The 23,586-nt window shown below is 36.9% G+C and overlaps 3 protein-coding genes across 3 annotated transcripts; all 3 read right to left on the bottom strand.

Moving 5' to 3' along the window:
• Positions 1–287: 287 nt before the first annotated feature.
• LOC131772683 (EGF domain-specific O-linked N-acetylglucosamine transferase) lies at positions 288–9,991 on the bottom strand. Its single transcript, XM_059088645.2, has 17 exons — positions 9,859–9,991; positions 8,949–9,064; positions 8,054–8,156; positions 7,527–7,621; positions 6,681–6,788; positions 6,273–6,379; positions 5,971–6,074; positions 5,202–5,297; positions 5,031–5,102; positions 4,668–4,757; positions 3,136–3,210; positions 2,383–2,441; positions 1,989–2,016; positions 1,671–1,762; positions 1,471–1,518; positions 1,303–1,357; positions 288–1,048 (listed from the first exon to the last, which is right to left on the bottom strand). The coding sequence occupies exons 2-17, from the start codon at positions 8,969–8,971 to the stop codon at positions 908–910; spliced, it is 1,296 nt and encodes a 431-aa protein (XP_058944628.2). The 5' UTR covers positions 8,972–9,064; positions 9,859–9,991; the 3' UTR covers positions 288–907.
• A 2,977-nt stretch (positions 9,992–12,968) lies between these two features.
• On the bottom strand, positions 12,969–14,678 carry LOC131772679 (microfibril-associated glycoprotein 4-like). The gene is made up of 3 exons (XM_059088642.2): positions 14,279–14,678; positions 13,808–14,191; positions 12,969–13,450 (listed from the first exon to the last, which is right to left on the bottom strand). Exons 1-3 carry the CDS (start codon positions 14,544–14,546, stop codon positions 13,194–13,196), a joined length of 909 nt encoding a protein of 302 aa, XP_058944625.2. The 5' UTR covers positions 14,547–14,678; the 3' UTR covers positions 12,969–13,193.
• Positions 14,679–18,382: 3,704 nt separating this feature from the next.
• LOC131772682 (microfibril-associated glycoprotein 4-like) lies at positions 18,383–22,388 on the bottom strand. Its single transcript, XM_059088644.2, has 4 exons — positions 22,194–22,388; positions 21,113–21,203; positions 18,866–19,246; positions 18,383–18,636 (listed from the first exon to the last, which is right to left on the bottom strand). Exons 1-4 carry the CDS (start codon positions 22,386–22,388, stop codon positions 18,383–18,385), a joined length of 921 nt encoding a protein of 306 aa, XP_058944627.2.
• Between the last annotated feature and the right edge of the window lie 1,198 nt (positions 22,389–23,586).

Here is a 23,586-nt window from a genome sequence, read left to right as displayed (position 1 = left end):
AGGGCTTTGGTATAGGCTACAGACCCATAAAAGCAGATGCACTGTAGACTTTGATACCACTGAATATTTTCAAATCAATATGTGGATCATCGTAATACACAAATCACTCTTCGCCCGTGAAATTCAGCAATTTGTCAGAGATAACACATCCATCGCTAAAGATGGACAGTTTACATATATATGTCATTCTGTTTGAATGGTCTAGTAAAGCTGGCATAATGAACGATGAAGCTTGTAGGAGCAGAAGGTGTTCTCAGACAACTAACCAAAAGAAGAAGAAATGCAAATGTTGTGGAGATACTTTATTCCACTAAGAGATACCTTATTTGACTGGGAGTAAGAACGAACCTGTGTGCGGTCTAACTTCGGTGTTTTGCGTAATCATGTTGGATGGGCAAAGCGTTCACTGTCGAGCACGAGACCATAATTGGTGATTGTCAAGGCAGTCGATACCTTTAACCAACCGAGACACGATTAGTTGCTCGAGCATGAACAACCGAAAAATAATGGAGACTCAAAAGCTGCCATTGTTGTCACGTTTGCAGTTATCTTCACCTGCTAAGATTTGTCTCCTTCTATCTTTCGATCTATTCCTCTAAGCTTAAAATCCGGTCTCGATGGGAGTAGTTAGTTTTGTTTTCTCGAGAGCCTCAATGTTCATTTCGCTCTGACCCTTAGGAAAACAAACCAACGGTTTCCCTCGAAACCAGAAATTAAGACCATCCTTTAAGGCACGGGGATCTCAGAGGTTTTACACTGAGTTGTGACTTAAATGTTTTCCCCGGCGATGGATTCTGGACTTTCTTTGACGTCGAGGGTCCTCGATCTGGTGACGTAAAGTTTGCATCACTCTGGGCTTTAGCCTCCAGTGAAACATTGTTTCTTGACGCATTAAAGTTTCCTGATGTCAGCTACCACGCTTCTTTGTGTACTCATCTATAGATTGTCTCACTTTTTTCACTGTCCGTTCCACAAGCCTCATAAATTCACGCACATCAAATGCGTAGTTTCTAAACTTGGGATGATCACTATACCGTGGATGTAGTTCCTGAAAAATACAAAATAAATAAATATGTTTTTTTTTTAGTAAGTGTACGTTCCTGCTCTACGCCTACTGCTATGAATTCACCACAACCATTCTAAGAATGGAAGAAATAGAACTGTTTCCACCAGAAAAGTCTGATCTCAGCTGTTGAATGGAATACAGAGAAGAATGAAGGCCTAATATTCACTTTGCACGGAAATAATTCCGCAAACCAGACATCAAAGGATAAAAATTAAAAAATCGAAGATGCTTGTTACCTCAGTGTGTTCAACAACTTTGTCCTCGTTTTCCCAAGTAGTGTAAGAGACTCCCCTGAAAAAACATATTTCAGAGAGAAACAGTTTGAAGTTCAAATTAGTGCTCTTTAGATTTTCAGGGGATTATTGAAACCCAAATGAAAAAACGTGAAAAGGAACTTTACGTACCTGAGTCGTGCTAAATCTCGATAACAATTCACATCACCGCAGTTGTAACTTGGGAGAAAAAAAACCCTCATGAATAACACTGAAATATTCTATGCTAACTATACTAAAAGTACTAGCTAGAGATTACCATAGCTCACTTACTGGAAAGAAAGGAAATCAAGAAAGCCTTTGAACATCCTTAGATGCGTCATATTACTTACAGCTCAAAGAGATTAGCCCAGTCTGGGAGAAAGAGGGCATGAGAAAGACCAGCACCGTGCATTCCAATAAATATATCTGTGTTATGGCTCCGCTAAATACATAAAAAATTTAACATGAGTAAAAACGTTATAGCTATTATTTATATTAAAAATCGTAAAACAGTGAAAGTTGCTTTAGGTATTTGTTCAGGAAGGAAAAACTTCTCATGACAAAGATGCAAAAAAAGAAATTAAATTTCTGTACAAAAATGTGTTATTGAAACAAACAAACCAACCAAGAGGTCACCATTGATGTTCACGATTAAACATTAAACTTACTTTTAGTTGTTCAGCAAACGGCATATCCCTGAAAAGAAATGGATGAATAAAGGTGCTCATGTATTGATTATTAGGTAGAAAGAGTAGTTTCTTGGACAACGTTAAATTTTATAGATTGCATTACATTTATTGGACAACATCCTTCACTTTCAGTTTCAACTTCCAAAGATCATCGTTACCATCTGCACTAAACAAGGTATACTTTTCTAAATTTGGAGCTGGAAGTTAGAACTACAATTTGTAAGAAGATGAGGTATACTCTTGTTATGTAATTATCTGCACTTGTCTGCTATTAATGATTAGGAGCAGATTTTTACAGTGTAATTGAAGAATTGAGAAGCCATAAAATCATTAGAAATATAAAGCACAAAAAAATTCCACAACTGAGTAATACCAAGAATATTGTGAGACATTCAGCTTCACTCCAGGGTATGTATCCAAAGCATGAATAATCTGCCAAACAAAATTTAAAAAAAATACTTGGGAACATGACATTCTTTCAGAGCCAACATTTCTTTCCTCTCTGGGTCAAGGTGCAAATGTTGTCTCATTAACTAATAACCCCCAAAATAACTTTTTGCTACATCCCTCTCCAATATGCAATTTGGACAACAAAAGGAAAAGAGAGAAAGATATAATTTGTTTTTTCAGGCAGGCATACTAAAACAAAAAAAAATTAACTGCTTTGAATAAAAATAAAATCTATCATCACATAATGACTGTCAATGATTCCAACCACTATAAGTAAGTCAGTTTCTGAAAATGAAAAGGCAGAAATAGGGAAGGGATAGTTCTTTAAGCTCCTCTTCTAGAATGAGGAAGGAGGGAGGGGAGGGGGAGGGGTCAAAAATGCCGCTGAGTGTATTTTATATTTAACATTTTTATAGCAGGACATACATAGATGTACATATAGCAACCCAAAATCGATAGGAATACTTTCCCTTGGGATAAAAACCTTATCAACAGCTTCCTCTGCACTCATCGCAATTGATGATACATGTACATGTAAGTTGTCAAAAACCTGATGTTTCCCCAACAAATACTCTCACCTCTCCTCCAACAAATTTAATTTCAATTTTTTTAAAATTAAGTTAATTGTAATAAAAGTCCAGAAATGCAACAGTAAAGAAAAACAAATTCAAGTCACCTCATTCTCATTTAAAATGTTTCTAAATTTTGTCCCTCTGGATAGCAATGTTATACGAATTGGTTCACTGCTGTTCTGAAAATAAAAAGACTTTATCCTATTACCTTGAAGTGTATTTTAATAGCGTTACATAGTTGGTCTGAGCAAGTCTTATCAGCCTGGTGCCTCATCACTGAGGAAGCTTCTAAAGCATGAAGCACTGACAGAAGTGTATTACCAGTTGGCTGTTGGTCCATCACAGGTAGCCATGACACAAGGTTGGTGACTACGCAGTTATACTCCTGGGTGGAAAGATGCACTGTGAGAGTGCCTGGCCTGAGATCGTTATGCAACGTGGATCATTCAGGGCTTGAGCATTGATCATGATGACATGATCAGTGGAGTTCAGCATGCAATTAATAATGGTAAATGAAAGATAAGGCATGTAAATGAAAAGTGTTAAATAACAAGATAATTTGGTTTCATTAACTGAGTTGACAGTATAAATTTGCCATTGTAAAGAGTCTCTAAGCTGACGTTTCAAGCATCTACCTATCATGGCATTTGCTCAAACAAACAGCTAATGATACTTGAAACGTCAGCTTATAAAATCTTAAGTGGCCAGTTTACATTAACCAAATTATCTTGTTATACTCACCCAGTGATGTAGCACCACAATTATTTCAAAAAAATAACTCCTTCATCAAAGTGCAAAATATTCTGCACAAAACCAAACAAACTAACTAAGACATTACAAGTATGTTGCAAAATGCCTCTTATAGTGCAGGCCACCCCAGCTTATATCTTGAGAAAAAGCCAGCAATTAATTCATGAAAGCATCATGCATTGTGTTAAGTTGTGTGAGGAACCATTGAGAATTTGAACATGTTATAAGGAGAAGTATGGGGAATGAAACATGGTAGATTTACAATGCTAAATATTTCGAAATATGAACATTTCACACATAAAACTTACAGACATCCTCTGTGTCTGTTGTAGTTTCAAACAATTTCTGCTGTTTTAAGCTTGCTTTACCATCACTGTTATTCCTGTCAAAGATGAAGTCAAGCTTGACTTCGTCTTTTGATAGGAATAACAATGATGGAATTTTCTGAACATGTCAAGCAAGATGAAGTCAAGCATGAATAACAATGATGGAATTTTCTGAACATGTCAACAAGACAAAGTCAAGTTTGACTTTGTCTTTTGACAGGAATAACAATGATGGAATTTTCTGAACATGTCAAGCAAGACAAAGTCAAGCAGGAATAACAGTGATGGAATTTTCTGAACATGTCAACAAGACAAAGTCAAGCTTGACTGTCTTTTGACAGGAATAACAATGATGGAAAAGCAAGCTTAATAAATGACAGAAATTGCTAGAAACCACAGCTGCATGACAATGCTGCCAATGCCAATACATGACACTTTCATGATTAATAGTTTGCTTTTTCTTGAGACTTGAGCTTTAAGGCCACCTGTGCTTATAGGTAGAAATATACAATCATAACAATACCGCAATGGAAAAAAACATTGGAAAACACAATCTTCACCTGCAAGTTCCTCTCTTGGATAATGCCCAGTCTTCCCATGACATGTTCGGAAAATGCTTTGAAAAGACCACTCTTGGAACAACCTGGAGTCTGGAAAAATTAAAGACGATCTCTGACTATTAAAACATTTTTGTAGATAAATGGTGAAAAAGGATTCTGTATTCAAATAAAATGTAGAGCCACTAGATCATTGGCTAACTAGTCTCTCAGCCCTATCTAAACAATGCAAATGTCAGCCTAACTCTTGTTTGGTTGAAAGGCTTAAGCTTGGCATTTAACAATGAAATAGACTATTGTAAGTTACAGTGTAACCTAAAATGATCACATATAGTATTAACAAACAGAAAAATAAAGAAAACTAACAAGAGGTGTGTTGTAGTACAGTCCAAACACCATTCTTGGCAGAAGGGCAAAGATGGCTTCTTTAAAACACACCTACAAACACAAATTAAACTAATATTAAAAGATATGCGAGGCAAGAATACTCCAGTAAACTTTCAATAGTTGTAGCACATTAAACAACAACAAATTTACCCTCTTGTTTTCATATTCCTTTCCAAGATAAAGAATAGGGTTTGATGAAAACACTTTCCATGTTACTCCAAAGTTCCCCAAACTTCGTCTTGCATGCTTGATAAAAAAATCAATTTCACAAAATCAGATGACAACAAAAGAGATAGAAAAGAGGTGTAGGACATAAGGAGAACTCTGGAATATTTCTGTTTACATTGAAACCCAGAAAACTGTGAACCCTGGAAATATTTAAAATTAATCTAAAATGTTGTTGTATCTGGAAGAACAATTAAGCCAATCAGATGGAGGGAAACTTATTTGTAAGCTGTAAAGACAATATCTTTTTTTTTTGTTTGGTGATTCTGATCCTAAATGTGAATGGCCAAAACACATTAAACAGACCTTAAAAATTGAAGGTGCTTAGGGCTTTATTTTCTGAGTATGTTGTGTATGGCTCATAACACTTATTTTTTTTACTATTAACATAAAGATACTGCATGTGTATTTGAAAGTTTTGTTTGCACAATCACAACACATGTAGTAAAGGGGAGAAGCCTTTCTGTACAACTTAATAAGCTCAGTCTATGGTTTGTATTACTGCTTACACTTTAATCTTCCATGTTGCCTTGCACCACAATAAGACCCCAAGAGATTGTTAGCATTAATATTACCCAAAACCTAGTGAAACTGTTAATCCTTAGATGGAGTAAACTTAGAATAATCACTATCTCTTGACTACTTGGGGTCAGGACTCTGCTAGTATGATGAACAACTTTGGAATCTTTCAAACCTTTTCCCACAGTACAATATTGACATCAGTATCAAACGATCCATTCACATGCTGAGTGACATACAAGTTGAAAAAATCACAGAAGTGATGGTACATGTTTACAACTGCAATAAAAAAAATCTACTCAATAATAATTAATATTAAATTTATGTTAATTACAGAGGTGATACATGAGAGACACAATGACAAAGAAAAAACTGGTCTCTTCGTTATTTCTTGACGTTTCTACCATTCTGCGATGGTTACATTGTGTCCTAAGTATAAACCAGGCTTTACAGGTGTTAAATGGAAAATACACAAACCTGCATCTAATTTCATGAAGAAAGTAGGTTTCTCCACCAGGATATCACAGTGTTCCTCCTGGTTTGGTTTAAAGGACAAGGAAGAGAAATCTTCTACTTCATTTAACCTGGAAAAAGGAATAACACAAGGAATTAGGGAAAGATAGTGAAGCTTATTACTAACCGTGAGGTTCAAACTTAATTTAACAGTTAACTTTCTCCATCACTTTTTGCCATTCATCTTCACTTCATAATTACAGTATTATAGTATACTCATTGACAAAGAAAAAAGATAAAAATGGTTAAATTTTCTATTTTCGTATAGACTAAATTATGCAAATACCATTCACACAGATGAACAGCACCATAAGGTATGTTGATTAGTCCATAATTTGCAGTTAATGACTATCATCAAAAATATGATTTTACCATGAACTAAGCTCCATTCTGTATTTTCCTTCTTCACTGAGGGCACTAGCATCCACTTCACAAAACCCACCAATTTTCTGTGGCTTAAATTTATCTGTCTTTGATGTGCTAGGCGTAGTGGTCATCAACAACAAAATCAATTTATCAGACAGCAACAAAAGAAAGTAAATTTTTCATGGTACAAATGTAAGACTATTTATAATATATTTATTTTTTTAATTTTAAAACAAATTAATACCAAGAGTATCATCAAAAGGTAAATTGCTTCCAAGTTTCAAACTTCCTCTTTGTTATAAAACTAAAACTGTTTCATATCAACTATTCTCATGTAATGAATAGTGAAAATTAAAGCCTTGGGGTCCTAATGTCTCTAAGGAATATTAAAAAAATCCCATCTCACAATAATTACAAGTTGAGGGTTGTTTAACTACATAATTATGTAGCAAACAAACATCATAAAGGAGTGCCTGCTAATAGGGATCTAATTTTCCCCACAAATTCCATTTGAATTCATTTTTTTAAAATATGAATTTCAAACAAAATCAATCATAATGAATGTAAAATATGATCCTCAGAACAGTGTCAATTTTGCATTTTTTATTATTATGAAAGCCTTATTACTCTCACTTGCAGTCAACCAAAATTGATGGCTAAACAGTTTTTTCTCTGTAAGGAAAATCAGTTGTGTGTTTGATAGACTATTTTCTTTTGATCTATATATCACTAAAAATAGGTGTCATCACAAATTTATTAAGTCATTTCAGTTTTTCAAAATTTTTCATCAACAAATAACATTGAATATATTCCCAAACAGAATCTTTACTTAGAACTTCCTTCAATCTGTACCTTTGTCCATTTGGCATATTCCTGAAATCCATGAATAGATGCTTTGCTTTGCAGTATGTCAGCTGCTTGGAGCAAACAAGAGATGAGGCATCTGCCTGGAAAGTTAATAATAATAATAGATGAGCCATTAAGTTGAATGTTTATCTCCAGTTAGCCTCTGGTCATATCCTTTTGGAGACTTGGAGTATGTTGTGTGTGATGATTAGGAGTTTGTAACTCAAATATTGGTGGTATCTTTTGAATTTGATCACCTGCTTGTTATACTGTCTATCTGATGGTTGGAGTTGGATTAATGTTATCATTATCCTGAGCTTGATATCATGAATAGCACCCAGACAGTCAGATGATGCTTTATAGTTATAAGCCTCAGCCAACACTTTGGGCACCGTTTGCAAATGACTTAACCAATTTAGCCAAAATTATGTCTAAATGTTACTTGATCATACAGCACTTCACTGTTCTCAATTTTTTCCCATGCATACCCTCTCTCACCCTAAAACTCCTTAAGAAAAATTTCAGATTCTAACCTGGATTTCCTTTGGTTTACAAACCAATTGTAGACTGTCCTGAACAGATTTCACAAAACCAAAATCACTTTCTTTCCAGAATTGGTGAATTTTGTCTTCAATCCTATAACGTATAGTACATAACATAACAAATTGAAATGAGGAATCAATTTCATATCATTACTGAAGGTACAGATATTCTACTTTCCATGCAAACTTTCTGTTGCTAATAATAATTACTGTATGTGATCTTAACATGCTAACTGCAAATTGATAATAGAATAGATGGATCATCAAACTTACTTTTGCGCTATTCACCCTGAAGAAGGGCTAACACTTGAAATATCAGCTTTGAAACTCTTCATAGAGGCCAATTTACTTTATCAACTCAGTTAATAATACTAAATTGCCCCATTATATTCTCCCACCAACACAGCACCATGATTTTTTCAGAAAACTTACCCCCTTTATTGCTTTTGAGTTAGTCAGGTACACAGTGATATGCTAAAATTAAGGGTGTTTCAAGACTTGAAATATTACTGCATTTACCTTTTAGTCCCTAACATCAGTATGTATAGTCTCCATACTGTTCATTACTCATTTACAACAGTACTGACAAGAAGAATTTGTCTAACAATTGAAGCTCCTTTAGTTGCATGGTGCACATGATCAGTTTCTTTTATTCTCATAAGTTAAATGTGTGATTCAAGGATGATCTTTTATGGTGAAATTGGATGTTAATCACTCTTAGGAGGTAAAATGGTTAACCTGTTCATGCCAACAAATGATCAAAACTTGTTAAGGAATGATTAAGTATTTCTCTAATAAAGGTGATAAAAAATAACCAATTAAGACATTTTGAGCGATCTCTGGTGTGTTTTATCTGAGCACCTATGTGAATCTTTTATCAACTTACGTTCTAAAATGTCTGCCAGACATGTTGTCATCGCACTGTGGTTTGATGTACCATTTATCTGCTGAGGTACATCCTGGCTCATACCCCCAGCAGTTCTGAGCCCTATCTGGAGTGCCCTGAAAATAAAAACACAGAAAATTATGTCTAAACACAATGGAACAGTATAGATAAATTAGTTTGCTCAATCACATGAATCAAGGCCCAATGCCATTGCACATTTTATCTTGAAGTTGACGTATTCCTACAAGTTGACCACTGAGCTCCTCACAGCCTCATGTCTACTAACTTTAAAAAAAATTAACAATTTCAAGTCTTTGCATGACCAATAACATTTATAAACTGTTTGTGAGTATAAATTTTTTCTTTAAGAAAGACTGCCTGAGTTTAATGTAGCACTCATCTATTTTGATAACTGGTAACTATTTTCAGAATGAACCGCTCTTTGAATACATACAATTTAATTATTAATAGAGTGGGGCAGTTGTACAAACATCAAAGTTTTGTGAACTGGAGGGAATAATTCAGAGAACACGTATCAAGAATTAAAGGAGACGAATTCTTTACCTGATTCAGTTCGTAAGCTGTTATAAATTAAATATGTTTCCCGAATGACTACCGGTAGATATCTTTACGAGAGTCTCATTTCCTCAGGTCGAGCTCGTTTTTTAAAATGCTCAAAGATACATAAATTACATGATTGTTCGGTTACATGAGATTCAAGTTGACAATTAATAAGCATATAAATTTACGTTCGGGATTGAATTCCACAGATTTTAACCACGATCCTGGTTTTCAATACTGATCGTGTCAAATCCACTACTTTTCCGAATACACGAAAAAAAAAGTTTAAAAAAAACTGGACCGACGTCGAGGGACAACTGTTATTGAGTAAGTTTCTTTGTAGATGTACCTCGCATTTTCCAAGTTTTCTGCAGGTTTGTGGATTGGAACCGTCACGGGTTGAAAAGTAAGAGTCTCCTTCTCGATGAGCATTCTCAATTTGATCATTAGTTCCCTGGATTCCAGCTGAAATGATCGTGCATACTTCAGCAAAGACGATAAACAGTCTCGTAAAGTCCATGTTTATAAACTTCGGCCGAGAGGAGCCTGGGAAACATGATCAAATAGCGATCACAGTAAACTGGACACTAGTGTCTTTTTCATCCCCAGTGGTCCCCACAACGTTCCTTGGGTTTTCCCTGTCCTAATCGCATCGTGCAAGGAGCAGGTTTCTGATTCTCTCATGAAGGAAGTATACCAAAGGTGTGTACACGTATTATATACCTGTTGCTAACATTTCCTGAGCAGCGAAAGCTTTGGGTTCAGAGGGCCTGGACAACATTATACAAAATAATTGGCCAGACTTATGCCTGGCTGCCACATACTGGGCGATGAGCAATCTTTTTTCAAAAAAAAAAATTGAAGTGGGATTTCGGCTGAGATCATAAAATATACTGTCAAGATCAACATGAGCTAGTTTTTTTATTCCCATGATCAGCATCAATTGCAGCACCGTGCACGGACTCTAAGGGCGTTTAAAGGAAGATGTATGCGTCTCATAGGAGACTCAACAGCGTTTACAAATAATGTTGTATAGCTTTATCTGAGGATCGTCAACTTTAACATTCTTAGCGAACCGATGATAAGCTTACTTTAGATTATAAGAATGAGAAAAGATTAAAAACGGACATCATTTGAAATACATAGACCTCAAATTGAAATATAGACCTCAGACCATGCCTTCTAGAGCATCCAGCTATCCTGTGCTTGGGCAATTGAATTAGACAGTTAATTGTTCTTTCGTTGGGCAATATGTAAATAGTTTATCAAAACTTTTAAGTTAAAAAAAATTTGCTCTCGCACTGAAAATCTCTTGAGGTACCATGAAAGCGTGTTAACCAGTTTTGATCCTGGCGATAAATTAAAAAAAACTCATACAATCTCTTGTTCTTAGCAGTTCCGATCATCACACGAGAATTTGATTTCTACAAACCTTGAAACCTTTTTAGAATGATAGTTTAACCAACAAGAGGTAACGATCGAGTCTTTGAAATATAAGCCAAGAAAAGAAAAAGCAACAGCATGCCTACTTTTCCTTCAGAATACATATTTTCTTTCATTTTTGACCCAAAGCTCCCAATGCCAGACCATAGGAGTCATTTGGACGAACTTTAATCTCTGATTTTTCGACAGAATCACTTCCTCTCCTGCGATTCCAGCGCATTACCGTTAATCCAGTTTGACCTTTTCGGTATAGACCGTCTCTATCCCCACAAATCGTGCCTTTTAGGAACAAAAATATTTACAAGCATAAGTTGTAAAAAAAACAATTGACCACTATAAAGGGGTAAGTTTCTAAAGAAACTGTGGTGCTGCGTCGGTGGGAGATTATAGCAGGTAATTTAGTGTTAACAACTGGGTTGAAAACGTAAATTAGCCACCGTAAAGGGTAAAAAAGCTGACGTTTCGAGCGTTAGCCCTTCGTCAGAATTGACCACTATAGTCTGCATCAAGATCATCATCATGGTCCTTCGCCGTAGTCTTCTTTATCGTCAATCGAACAAACGCCAATTTTTACTGTCTTTCTATTGTTCTTTCTCGCCGTTCCGTTACTCTCAGATACGTATTAACCTTAAATGAGCGTTGATCAAGTCAAACTGATTTCAATAATATAACCTTCATTTTGCGTTTAGCATTTCAGTCTAACCATCAACTTTGCTGACGAGGTATGGTGACTAAGTCTTAGGTGATTCAAGATGTTTTTTAAAATAAGAAAGGTGTTCAATGCTTACAGTTTAGCTCACTTCAAACTATGAGAGATGTTCCTTAGCTGAACAATCGACCGAAATCTTTACGATATTAATCTGGTCTCAGCAGCTTTGCTGTAAATCATTTCTGCTATCAGACATTAGAACCTCTTCAACTCTTTTTCTTTTAATCGGCAAGCAAGTAACCGTTTAAATTTGGCAAATGTTCGCCTTAGTAGATAGTTTATCCAGTACAACATGAGATTTCCTCCTGTTGATGACCGTTTTTTTTTCCTGCTTTTTTCTTGAGCAGTGGGAGGGAAGTAGTGGGGCGACCAAAAATTTTTCAATAGCGACCATTTCACAATTTATTAGTGTAGTTTGATCTTCCGGGTGGGTGTAATTCTGAGAAGGACTGTTGTCGGTAGTGGTGACGACGTTTCGACAACCTGGGCGGAAGTCATCTTCTGAGTCAAGTGAATAGTTGTCGTCAGTCGAATGTTCCTAGTCCGGTTTGTCCGGCCACGAACCATTCTATGATTATAGGTTAATTATACACTGGATTTTGTCAAGCCAAGACAGAAACACTCATTACGAAGCTAGATCGGACGCACTTTACAAATCTGTGATTGTTACTAGCTTGGAAAAAAATTTAGGGTGGACCAAAATGTTTATTTATCTTAAATTTGCGCACCGTATCTATTTCTTCATCTGACTTCGCCGTTTCAACTACGAATTGGAAATCGTTTCGTTATTTAACAAGTCCTATAAAACATTGGTGGATGAATGAACGGTGTCTAGTTTGATGTCGGCAGATTAATTAGAGCGCGTTGTTGATGGGAAGAACGGGCCAGTGTTAAGTTGTGCACCTCCTTCATTGAATATTGTTATTGTTTGGCGCTCTTCCTTTCACGCACTTATATCCCCCCACGCTCGCCTCACGCTTACTGCAGCTTGCCTGAAAACGCAAACTGACATTTGTTCTGTTGTAAAACAAACATTTGTTGAAGAAGTTGAGGGAAAAAAGAGTCCTTAATTGGCTCATGGTCCAAGGCGTTCCTTGTGTAGACCTTTGAAACTGGGGACGACATCATGCCGACGTCCTTGTTTCTCAAAGTTTAATTATATACCTAAACTCATGCTACTAAGAAAAAATTCGTTCTTATTCCTTATATACTCCTCAAGCAGACTCGAGTTAACGCTTTCAGCAACGTCTTGTTTTGTCGGGCACTGATGAAATATTAATGTTACAGCAAAAGACGCTTTTTTCCTCCTTTGTTTTATCTTTATTGGAACCACAAGCTTAGCTACATCTACATCTCTTTCATAGAAGTATTTTATTTTCATGGCTTCTTCAGCGGTTTTAACTTTGAATAATAATACATGCACTTCTAACTTGTTTGAAAACTATACTTTTAAAACTAAAATACATCAACCCTTATGTATCTGCTGAGCACATATTCATCTTTTGGTTCACATTATCAAAGTATGACGAACCTTAGAAGTCCTTTGGACGGATTTTCATCTCAGATCTTTTTACAGAATTATGATTTTTTTTCCAGTGATACCACGCCATTCCTTTAACATCAATTTTACCATTCATGTACTGGCCATTGAGGTTTGAGTGATAGCAACTCTTGTACCACCAAGCGCCCGTATAATTGGAGGCACAGTTGCCTGAGTCGGCGTCATTATCTCGATCTTTAGTGCTGAATGGTGAGCCACGATGATAGCTGAGAGAATCACCAGCCGTGCCTGAAAAAAAGAATTTCAGTGGGAATTTTATGATAATGTGCCTAAAAGAGTGAAAGATTTGTTTCAGCTTTTTCATTAAGAAACATTTTGAATAATGAGTATAAATTTCCTAAACATCAATAACCTATAAGTCTTGGAAAAATGTGTTCGCTATAAACGTATTTGGAGAAATCAATTTGAAATAAAGAAAAATATGATAAAATAATTTAATTTTAACCCTTTTCCTTTTCTTCTTCACCTCAGTATTGCCGACAGTATCATTATTCTTACACCGGACAACTGCTTTCAACACTACCTGCGAAGTTTACTCGAATAGCGTTACTTACGAACACCACTCTTAGATTAAATCAGTTTCACCTGAATAACCTCCCAAACTCAGCAGGTATTTCACCCTTTCGCTTGCCACAGAAAATGAACCGTACTCTGCAAACGTTGTGTTACTGTGGATGTCTTCCAAGTCAACACGAAGCTTTTTGCGGCTGTTCGCAGTCAGGCGGTGAATCTTGTCCAGTCCGAGCCAAAACTCGCCGTTCAGATTGCCGAAGCCCCATTTGTAGTCATCCCAAGTGCGGAAAAAATCTACCGCACCTTTATATCTCTTTTGAAACACCGTCCATCCTCCACCGGCTGTTGTCTGATCACAGAAGACTTCAAATTCTCCCAAACCATCAGGATCGATTTTGTATACACCACTGATCTTGTCGCCTGACCTATAAACTTCGGCACAGTTCTTATAAACAGCTTTAAAAAAGATAGAAAGTGAAACTGAATGAGCATCAAGTCAACTGAATCGTCTTCGTTCAATCTAAAAGTCATTTTCCCACCAACCTTTCCCATCTTGCTTCTCACAAGCTTGGTTCTTCTTGATGTTTCGGATTTCTTGTTCAAGTTTGGTCAATTGTTGTTGAATGTCAGAAAACATACTTTCTATTTTCCCGGAGTTCTGACCAGCGTAGAAATAGTTGTTATTGATACTAAAATGTGGACGATGTTTCGTATCGTTATCGGTTCTTGCTGGTTTAGACGACATGTTCGTCGCGTTCGAAAGTGCCGTCAGGAAAAAACAGAAAAGAAGAACTTCACAGAGATATTTCATCGTGAATCTACGTCCGAAAACTTGCTGCAAGTGCAGGTGATTGCTATAACCGATCCACTGAAGGAATGATTTTTCAACACTGAACCGAGTTTATAGAATGTCTGTGAACAACCTTTGTTATTCGAGCCTTCCAACAAGATTTTTCGCGTGTCAGCATTCTATTTTAGACATAACACTCATATACTCATTACAATAAAGTGTCACTATTGTTTACCCACCGCGCTTCACTAAATTTGTTATTCATAATTTGCTCAGTGACTCAGCGACTGGCATCGTTCCCAAAGAACGACCTTGCAAATGAATTGGACAAACATTTGTTAATCAATTACCTTAGGGAAAAAATCCTATTACTGAAGTTTGACCGATTCGGGTCGAGAGAAACAGAGCGTCTGAACTGGGCTAAGAAAGTTGGCTAGTCAAAATCTCAGTCTCGTGTTCACATTTTTGCTGAAAACAAACTGATCTTGGTAAAAATTGCATTATAAAGAAAGTGATCGTTTTCTAATGGTTCAGAATGCAATTCGCTAGAATTGATTATTTTTGTGATCTTGCAGAGTCAATGGCTGATAATATTTCATCGAGTAACTTTTCATGCAGAAGCTTCACAGGTGCATCGAATGCAGGAAGGGCAATTAAATTGCGTGACTGAAGTTGGGTCTTTGATCAGCGAATGTGGTTCACTGGCTGACACGTTTATCAGTCTTGTTTGAATAGTCGCAAAATTGATAGCCATGTAATACATTGCTACTGAAGTAGTCTGTGAGTAGGTTCTTATTATTATTAGCGCTGCGGCACAAGCGTTCCTTCGCCCTCAACTGAACTGCGAGAGGTCTTCTAGGGATCTGGCACTAGTACCAGATCACCCGCCAGTTAGCGTTTCTCAAGGCCTCGGGCTTATTCGCAGGCCAAGAAATGTTCGTATTGAGGCGCTAATAACGCTTGCTGGCTACTCATGCATCAACACTGGGAAATTTCAGTAATAGTGGAGGCAAAGTATTAAAATAATAGTAGCAAAAACTAGGTTATGTAACCGGATGTTTCCATGAGGCCGAAGCTACAAAAATTTGAACAAACAAGTTTACTGCGACTGGACTGATACATGAATGACAGATATTGTTTTTTTTTTTCAGCATCCACTCTCCAAGTCTCCAGTTTTATTCAAAGTAATAATTTTTTTATGAATGATAGGTCAAAAGTAGATAAGAAATATTTAAAAACAATGCTTCGGTGGGCGTGAGAAATTGGCCGGTAGATGTGAACTGACGTGAGATCGTCGATGGAAACACAGAATGTAGAGTTTCACAACGTAAGGTGCTCGAAATGAAGCAACGCCTACCGAAAAAAAGCAATTAGCTAATACCTGTTTGCGTGGACTAGCTAAAAAAACTTTGCAAGGCTTCTTAACTAAAAACTGTTTTATGTGTTCTTCCATAATAGGACCTCTCATACCTTGAGCTAATAAATGAAAAAATGCTCAACAGGCAATGATGACGATCATTCTCTGATCCCTCTATTGTCTACAATCTGCCATCATTTTGAACTTTCCAACGCTAACGATGGGAAGTGTTCACAATGGAAAAGCGGGGACAACATCACAAAGCCAGTTTAAAATGGAACCCCAGGCAAAACACAGAAGGTATGATAACAAGGATAACAAGGCAAAACACATAAGGTATGATAACAAGGATAACAAGGCAAAACACATAAGGTATGATAACAAGGATAACAAGGCAAAACACATAAGGTATGATAACAAGGATAACAAGTCTTTAAGGACAATTAAATTTTAAAATCAAGTTTGCAAAAATAAGAATAAGATCATTCAAAGAGTATATGAAATGAATTGGTAATGAAAATATGCCAATTCAACGTATAGGCTGATTCAGTGCATAGTCCTGCATGATAATAGACAAAGCCGTACAAGTGGTAAAGAGGACCTGTTCAAAAAGTAACTGTTGGTGTGGAAAGCACACAAACAGAAACAAACAAACACACTGATTATATATATGCTGATATAAATTAAATCTGGTTCCCGAATGACTAGATATCTTTACGAGTCTCGTTTTCTCAGTTGGAGCTCGTTTCGTGAAAATTCTGCTCCATGATGATGACATGTTCGGTCATAGGAGATCCAAGTTAACATTTAATATGCAAATAAATTTACGATCAGCATTGAATTTCACAGATTTTTAACCATGATCCTGATTTTCATTAATGATCGTGTCAGATCCACTACTTTCCCGAATACACGAAAAAAAAGTTGAGGAACAACTGTTACTGAGTAAGTATCCATGAAGATGTATCTAGCATTTTCCCAATTTTCTGCAGGTATGTAGGTCGGAATTATCACGGGTTGAAAGGTAAGAGTCTCCTTCTTGATTTGAATTCCCAATTTGATCATTAGCGCGCTACTTCCAGCTGAAATGATCGTGCACACTTCGGCAAAGACGATAAATAATCCCGCAAAGTCTATGTTTATAAACTACGGCCGAGAGGAGCCTAGGAAAGATGACCAATTAGCGACCATAGACAACTGGACACTAGAGTCTTTTTCATTCCCACTGTACTAATCATATCGTGCAAGGGGCAGGTATTGGAAACTGAACAATACATTAGTTATTCTTAACTTGATTGACATTTATAAGTGATTTCATTTATCTATACATAGCCAAACAAGCATGTATGCGGCACATGTTTTATCACCCCATGTATGGCACTGTTCCACGTGCTTACAACGGGAAGTTGTGTGTGTTCCCTTCGAGTAAGCCGAGAGTTGTGTGTGGAAGTTAACCGAAGCGTTGTTGTAAAATCGTTAAATCAGGTGAATAAACCGTGACTTAATAGGGAAGTGTGGTACAGCTTTTTCACAATTTCGACACAGGTTTCTGCTTCTCTCTTGAAGGAAGTATACCAAAGGTGTGTACACACGTGTTTTATACCTGTTTCCAGGAGTCCATTACTTAAGTAATGGGCTCCTGCCGTTGCTAACACTTCCTGAGTAGCGAGAACTTTGGGTTCAAAGGGCCTGAACAACATTATACCATCCACTTACAAAATTGGCCAGACCTATGCCTGGCTGCCACATACTAGGTGAAGAGCAATCTTTTTTCGAATAAAAAAACAAAGGCGGAGATTTCGGCTAAGATCACAAAATATACCGTCAAGATCAACATGAGCCAGTTGTTCTATTCTCATGATCAGCAGCAATTTCAGTAGCGCGCATGAGCTCTAGGGGCGTTGGAAGAAAGATGTTTCTAATAGGAGACTCAACAGAGCGTTTAAAAATGATGTGCAATAGCTTTATCTGAGGATTATCAACTTTAATATTCTTAGCGAGCCGATGATAAGCTTACTTTAGATTATGAGAATGAGAAAAGATTAAAAACGGACTTTGTCATTTGAAATATCAAATAGACCTCAGACCATGCCTTCTAGAGCATCCAGCCATCCTTTGCTTGAGCCATTGAATTAGAAAGTTAATTGTTCTTTCGTTTAGCAATATGTAAATAGCTCATCAAAACTTTTAAGTGAAGAAACAAATTCGTCCTCGCACTGCAAATCTCTTGAGGTACCATGACAGCAGTGTTGAAAACAAAATCATATGGAAAACTCTTTACACTATTAAACAATCTCTTATTCTTAGTTGTTCCGATTACGACACGAAAATTTGATTTCTACAAACCTTGAAACCTTTTTACAGTGAAAGTTTAACCAACAAGAAGTAACGATCGAGTCTTTGAAATATAAGCCAAGAAAACAAAAAACAACAGCATGCTCTTTTTTCCTTCAGAATACATGTTTTCTTTCATTTGACCTGGAACTCCCAATATCAGACCTTAGGAGTCATTTTGACGAACTTTCATCTCTGATCTTTCGACAGACTCACTGCCTCTCCAGCGATTCCAGCGCATTACCGTTGATCCACTTTGTCCTTTTCGGTACAAACCGTTTAGGTTTGAGTGTTGGCAACTGTTGTACCACCAGCCGCCTTTCATGGATGAAGCACAGTTGTGTTGGGATCTGTCATTATCCTGATCTTTGCTGCTAAATTGTAGGCCACGATGATATGCAAGAGAATCACCTGCAGAGCCTGTTAAAAAAAACTCTTGAATTAATCGTCATGCAACGAACAATCACCTCCACAGCAACAAACACTACCATGTTCAGAGTGAGGTTTTCGTGAGGCCCAACTTATACTAGCAAAATGTTTGATAACATAATTCTTAGTACGCGCGCTCAGCTCGCAAGAGACACTGCGCGGGTGCAAATTAACAATATGCCCTCGAATATATAGTCGTTGTGAGAAAGTTCAATCGCACCTGAATAACTTCCCAATATTAATAAATATTTCTCTTCCTCATTGGCCACAGAAAATGACTGGTACTCTGCAAATGCCCTTCCACCACGGACGTCTTCCAGGTCAACACGAAGCTTGTTACTGCTGCTCGCAGTCAGGCGATAAATTTTGTCCAGCCCGAGCCAAAACTCGCCGTTCAGATTGCCGAAGCCCTGTCTGTAGTCATCCCAGGTGCGGAAGAAATCTACAGTACCGTCAAATCTCTTTTGAAACACCGTCCATCCTCCCCCAGCCGTCGTCTGATCACAGAAGACTTTAAATTCACCCAAACCGTCAGGATCGATGTAATACACTCTACTCATCTTATAGCCAGACTTGTAAATTTCGAGACAGCTCTTAGAAGCTACAAGAGAGAGTATTCAATTTTATGTAATTGGGATTGCAACCTAATGAGGTTTAAATGGGGAGCTTGAAAATTGATTTTGCTACCAGCAACTTGGAATCTCTGTAGAATACTCGGTTCTATTATTTTTCCATCCCGAAAAAACTTAGCTTTTTCTTACCAGCCTACTAAGACATTCGTAAACTTGTAATTATCCCTATCCCCATAAATCCTGCCTTCTAGGAAAGAAAATATTTATAAGCATAAGCTATAAGAAAAACAATTGATCATTATTGTGTGCATCAAGATCATCATCATCGTCCTTCGCCGTAGTCTTCTTTATTGTCAATCTTTTGGAGTTTGATTCCACATTTGCTTAATCATCACGAAAATTTTAATGCAGACAGAAGCTTTTTGTCTTCTGTAGTTGGGTTTGGTTACTCTAAACTACTGTTGATCGCGTTGACAGGCCGTGTAAAAAAATAAATAAATGGTGTGATAAATAAGAATTAAAAAAGACATATATTAGAACACGAAACTCGACGACAGCAACAAAATCTCGGAAGAACACTTTGAACAGATCTATCATTGCAAATCCACACCTGAAAAATGCGATCCAGCTAGCGAAAGAAATGTCTTACAGACTGGACAAAGTACTATCATTAATTTCCCTGTTCCCACCTTCAAGTTTTGAGCCAAGGTTTGCCATGTAATCAATTTCTAGATTTGGAGTAAACCGCAGCAATCTGATCCACATTGAAATGTAATATTCGGCTTGGTGCAGAGGTTGTATTCTGCCTAGTTACCTAAAGTAGATTGTGTGAAACCCCTCTTGGCACGACTGTTCGAATCCCTTCGAAGCCTGAAATTTTTTCAGGCTGCTTTTTTGTAATTGCTAAAGGTGCAGTCCACCTATGAGGGTCAATTCTTTGCCTAATTTTCATCTGCAGGTGAAATGAAATTGAATTCAATTGCGAGTTGTTATCCAGAGTTCGTCAACTCCTCGTACGGTGCGCCATAAAGCGGACGGGTCAAGAAACATATAACGGATGTTGGAAAAAAGGTTTGTTAACAATGCGTTGAGTTTCACAAATAAAGCGTGTGCTGCACTATCAAGATCAAACGTTTTATTTTTAAAAGTGAGTGACTATCTAGGCATGCACTAATGGTTCATGCATGCACGCATGGCTCATTGACAATTTTAAAGGTGTGGCTGTTTGGTTAGCTCAAATTGCTCATAGCTATATCAGCGCTTCAAGTTGGCGGGTGAAAAATATATCTGGTCATATTTGTCAACTAAACTTTAGACCAAAGTCGCCAATTGGCAACCAACAGATCGAAAAGAAAAGAAAAATAAAAAAAGGAGACTTGAGAAAATTATCAATCTTTGGTCGAATTATCGAACAACGCCCGTTTGTCCTGTCTTTCTCTTGTTCTTTCTCGCCGTTCCGTCACTCTAGATACGCATGAACCATAAATGAGCGTTGATCAAGTCAAACTGATTTCAATGACATAACCTTCATTTAAATGACGTTCAGCATCTCAGTCTAATCATCAACTTTGCAGTACGAAATAAGTCTTAAGCGATTCAAAATGTTGTTTAAAATAAGGAAGGTTTTCAACACTAATAGTTTAGCTCACTGCAAACTATGAGAGATGTTTTTCAGCTGCACAATCGACCGAAATCGTATTAATCCGGTCTCAGCATCTTTGTTGTGAATCTTCTCTGGTACCAGACGTTTTCTTTCTTTTTTATTTTTTCTTTAGGAGTGAGAGAGGAGTAGTTGCGCGACCATGAAATGTTTAAATGGCGACCATTTTACAATTTTTGAAAAACGGGCTTGGAGCCATAATAGACGTTAAATTGTTATTGTAATAAGTACTTACGTATTTGACACCTTTCTCCTTTGTATCCCGGACGACACTTGCTGCCATTTATTTGTTCATTGTTTTCATGGAAAACATGGACGCATGTGGCCTGGGTCAAGTTTAAAAAAACGCGTCAAGAATGTTTCCTCCAGTTTTTTGATGGCCGTACAAGCGATAGACTTTTCTATGACTAATATAATTTTGATTCCTATTTATTTCTATGAAAAGCGATTGCAATGGAACATCATCCTTTAAACTGTTGAATTATGACGATGTGAAACATCTCAAAAGGCATTAAACGAAAAAACTGCTCAAGGATTAAATTTAGATCATTCAATAAAGAAAAATCAATTCTTCGTGAATGAATGTATATAAAATGTAGAGAGATAAAAGTGTAAATCAGGAGAACATTTTTTTTGAGGAGGTAATTGCGTGTGCGACAAAGAATCCAATTAACAAATTATGAAGTAAGTCTTACTTTTTATGCCTTCTGTTGTTTTCACGGCGCTCTGTTATAAAAAATTGATGGCAGCTGCAAAGCTACTCTGTATAAATTGAAGTTAAACTTGATCCTTACGTTAAACGGCAAAAGGGAAACATTGAACGTCGTGCCACCGAGTTCTCTAAGCTATTGTCGATGCTATCTAAAGCCTTGCTTTAAGGATAACAGGAAAAGGGAACCAAATCGGAGTTCATTTATGCCAATTGTCTTTTCCTTAGGCATTGAGACTAAATGTACTAATGACTGAGAGGGTCGGGAGCAAGCCTTGCTTACAGCAGTCTCTGCATGCTGGCTTTTTAAATTTTCGCGCTCGTGCAACTCCAGCATTCCTTTTTAACTTACTTGCTCAAGGTTATTCACAAAACCAGGAAAAAATAAGAAGGAAAAAAAGCAAGGCGTCCAAACTCTGTGATCTCTAAGGATTAAACAAATACGACTTTTGAAACGGTTGTTAATAGCAAACAATGGAAACTAAACGGTGATTAATGTTAGTGTTACCAAAATTTAATATTGACACGAATTAACAATGATTGCATTAACGCCTATAGAATCCAACACGATAACAAGCAAACTTCAGAGATGCATTTTTTTACTGACCTGAACAGATTCAAAGTACGTGGATCCTTTCTTCTGTTTGAAATCATCCGGGTTCATCTGCCATGTTATGTTGTTCAGCTCACAAATGCGCTTCGTATTATTGCTTTTGTGATAAACATTAAACGATTTGCAACTGCCATTTCCCATACATTTTAGCTGACACTCAAACTCGTCAAGAACATCAGTTTTAGTCATAACGTGACCCAGTAAGGCATAGCCTGCAAAGAGAAGTCTTTAGGTAAACATGAGGAAATTAGGCTGGACCGAGCCGGGTTTATTACTTACCAACTTGAGGTTTAAAAACACTCCCACATAAGTCTCTGTTTGCCCCAACGAACAAAACTAACAGAAATATGCTAGTAATCACAAAGACCAAGTGATTTAGCCGCAAGCCCTGCATGGTTTTCTTCTTTGCGAAGTCTTTCAGGATACTGTAGAAATCGCCCTCTTTGTCGCCCAGAACCTCCTTGTGGACAAAGTTGCCTTCGGAATGAATACCTTAATAATTACTTGTGTTCAAATGAAACCTTTGTTGCCTTCAATCCAACGTAAGCTTTAACAAGTTCAGTAAAGAGAAAAATATCATCCGCGGCCTTGCTTATTAACAAGTTAAGAAAACATATCTGTTGCTTGAAACCACAACTGTAAAATCCTCAGATATTTGGACAAAAGTTTATCAACTAAAGAAGTGTCAGCCCATGTTCGATATGATTAGAAACGAGCTGCGTAACTGGGTCGAGTACATGGACTCGAGGCTCAGTTATTGGCCAACATCGAAAAACAAAACAAAAGGTTTTTTTAAAGAACTGTTTTTACAATGTCCCATCGCCAAGGGATTATAAACAATTTTTAACTTCTTACTATCGCATAACTAAAAAAAGGAAACTCTAATGGATACTTATAGAAAATAAAAGTCCCAACAAAGAAACGAAAAAAGTATAGACTGTTCGAGCGCAAAAGAACTGTTATTTAATTATTTTTATATGTTTTTAATAAAATGTTTACGAGTAGGGTATAGGCCTGTACCGATTGTGCTCGTAGAATAGTGGAAAGTTTCTCACTGGAATATCAAAAAGTTGCTAAAAAAAATTGCCAAAAACTGATCAATAAAGTCGCCACCTCAGCTAAATTCTTGATATTTTTATATAAACGTTGATTAAAAGCTTTATTTTCGGTACTCACATGTAGTAATTGGTGATATCGGTCGTGAAAAACAGCTGAAAGCTTAACTTTCAAGAGTTGGTCGCAAATATGAGCGAAATTTAAGGATAACTTTTAGTCCAACGGAACAAAACACATGGTTTATTTGACGCCATTTTTGCCAATTATCCATAATCTAAGTTAGAGAAAGATCGCATTAAGCTCGTGAAACGTTGTCAGGTGTCAGGTTATG

This window comes from Pocillopora verrucosa, chromosome 4, assembly GCF_036669915.1.
Source record: "Pocillopora verrucosa isolate sample1 chromosome 4, ASM3666991v2, whole genome shotgun sequence".
Lineage (NCBI taxonomy): Eukaryota > Metazoa > Cnidaria > Anthozoa > Scleractinia > Pocilloporidae > Pocillopora > Pocillopora verrucosa.
The sequence above is the reverse complement of the archived record's forward strand: the minus strand, read 5'-3'. Positions and strand labels throughout refer to the sequence as shown.

Coding starts and splice junctions, on each gene's coding strand:
- LOC131772682 (XM_059088644.2), bottom strand. CDS start 22,388: ATGACTAAAACTGATGTTCTTGACGAGTTTGAGTGTCAGCTAAAATGT. Junction 21,204..22,193: donor CGTACTTTGAATCTGTTCAG/GTCAGTAAAAAA, acceptor AACTTGACCCAG/GCCACATGCGTCCATGTTTT. Junction 18,637..18,865: donor AATATTGGGAAGTTATTCAG/GTGCGATTGAAC, acceptor TTTTTTTAACAG/GCTCTGCAGGTGATTCTCTT.
- LOC131772683 (XM_059088645.2), bottom strand. CDS start 8,971: ATGTCTGGCAGACATTTTAGAAC. Junction 1,519..1,670: donor TGGGCTAATCTCTTTGAGCT/GTAAGTAATATG, acceptor TTTTCTCCCAAG/TTACAACTGCGGTGATGTGA. Junction 1,358..1,470: donor CGAGATTTAGCACGACTCAG/GTACGTAAAGTT, acceptor ATGTTTTTTCAG/GGGAGTCTCTTACACTACTT.
- LOC131772679 (XM_059088642.2), bottom strand. CDS start 14,546: ATGAAATATCTCTGTGAAGTTCTTCTTTTCTGTTTTTTCCTGACGGCA. Junction 14,192..14,278: donor TGAGAAGCAAGATGGGAAAG/GTTGGTGGGAAA, acceptor TCTTTTTTAAAG/CTGTTTATAAGAACTGTGCC. Junction 13,451..13,807: donor GAGTTTGGGAGGTTATTCAG/GTGAAACTGATT, acceptor TCTTTTTTTCAG/GCACGGCTGGTGATTCTCTC.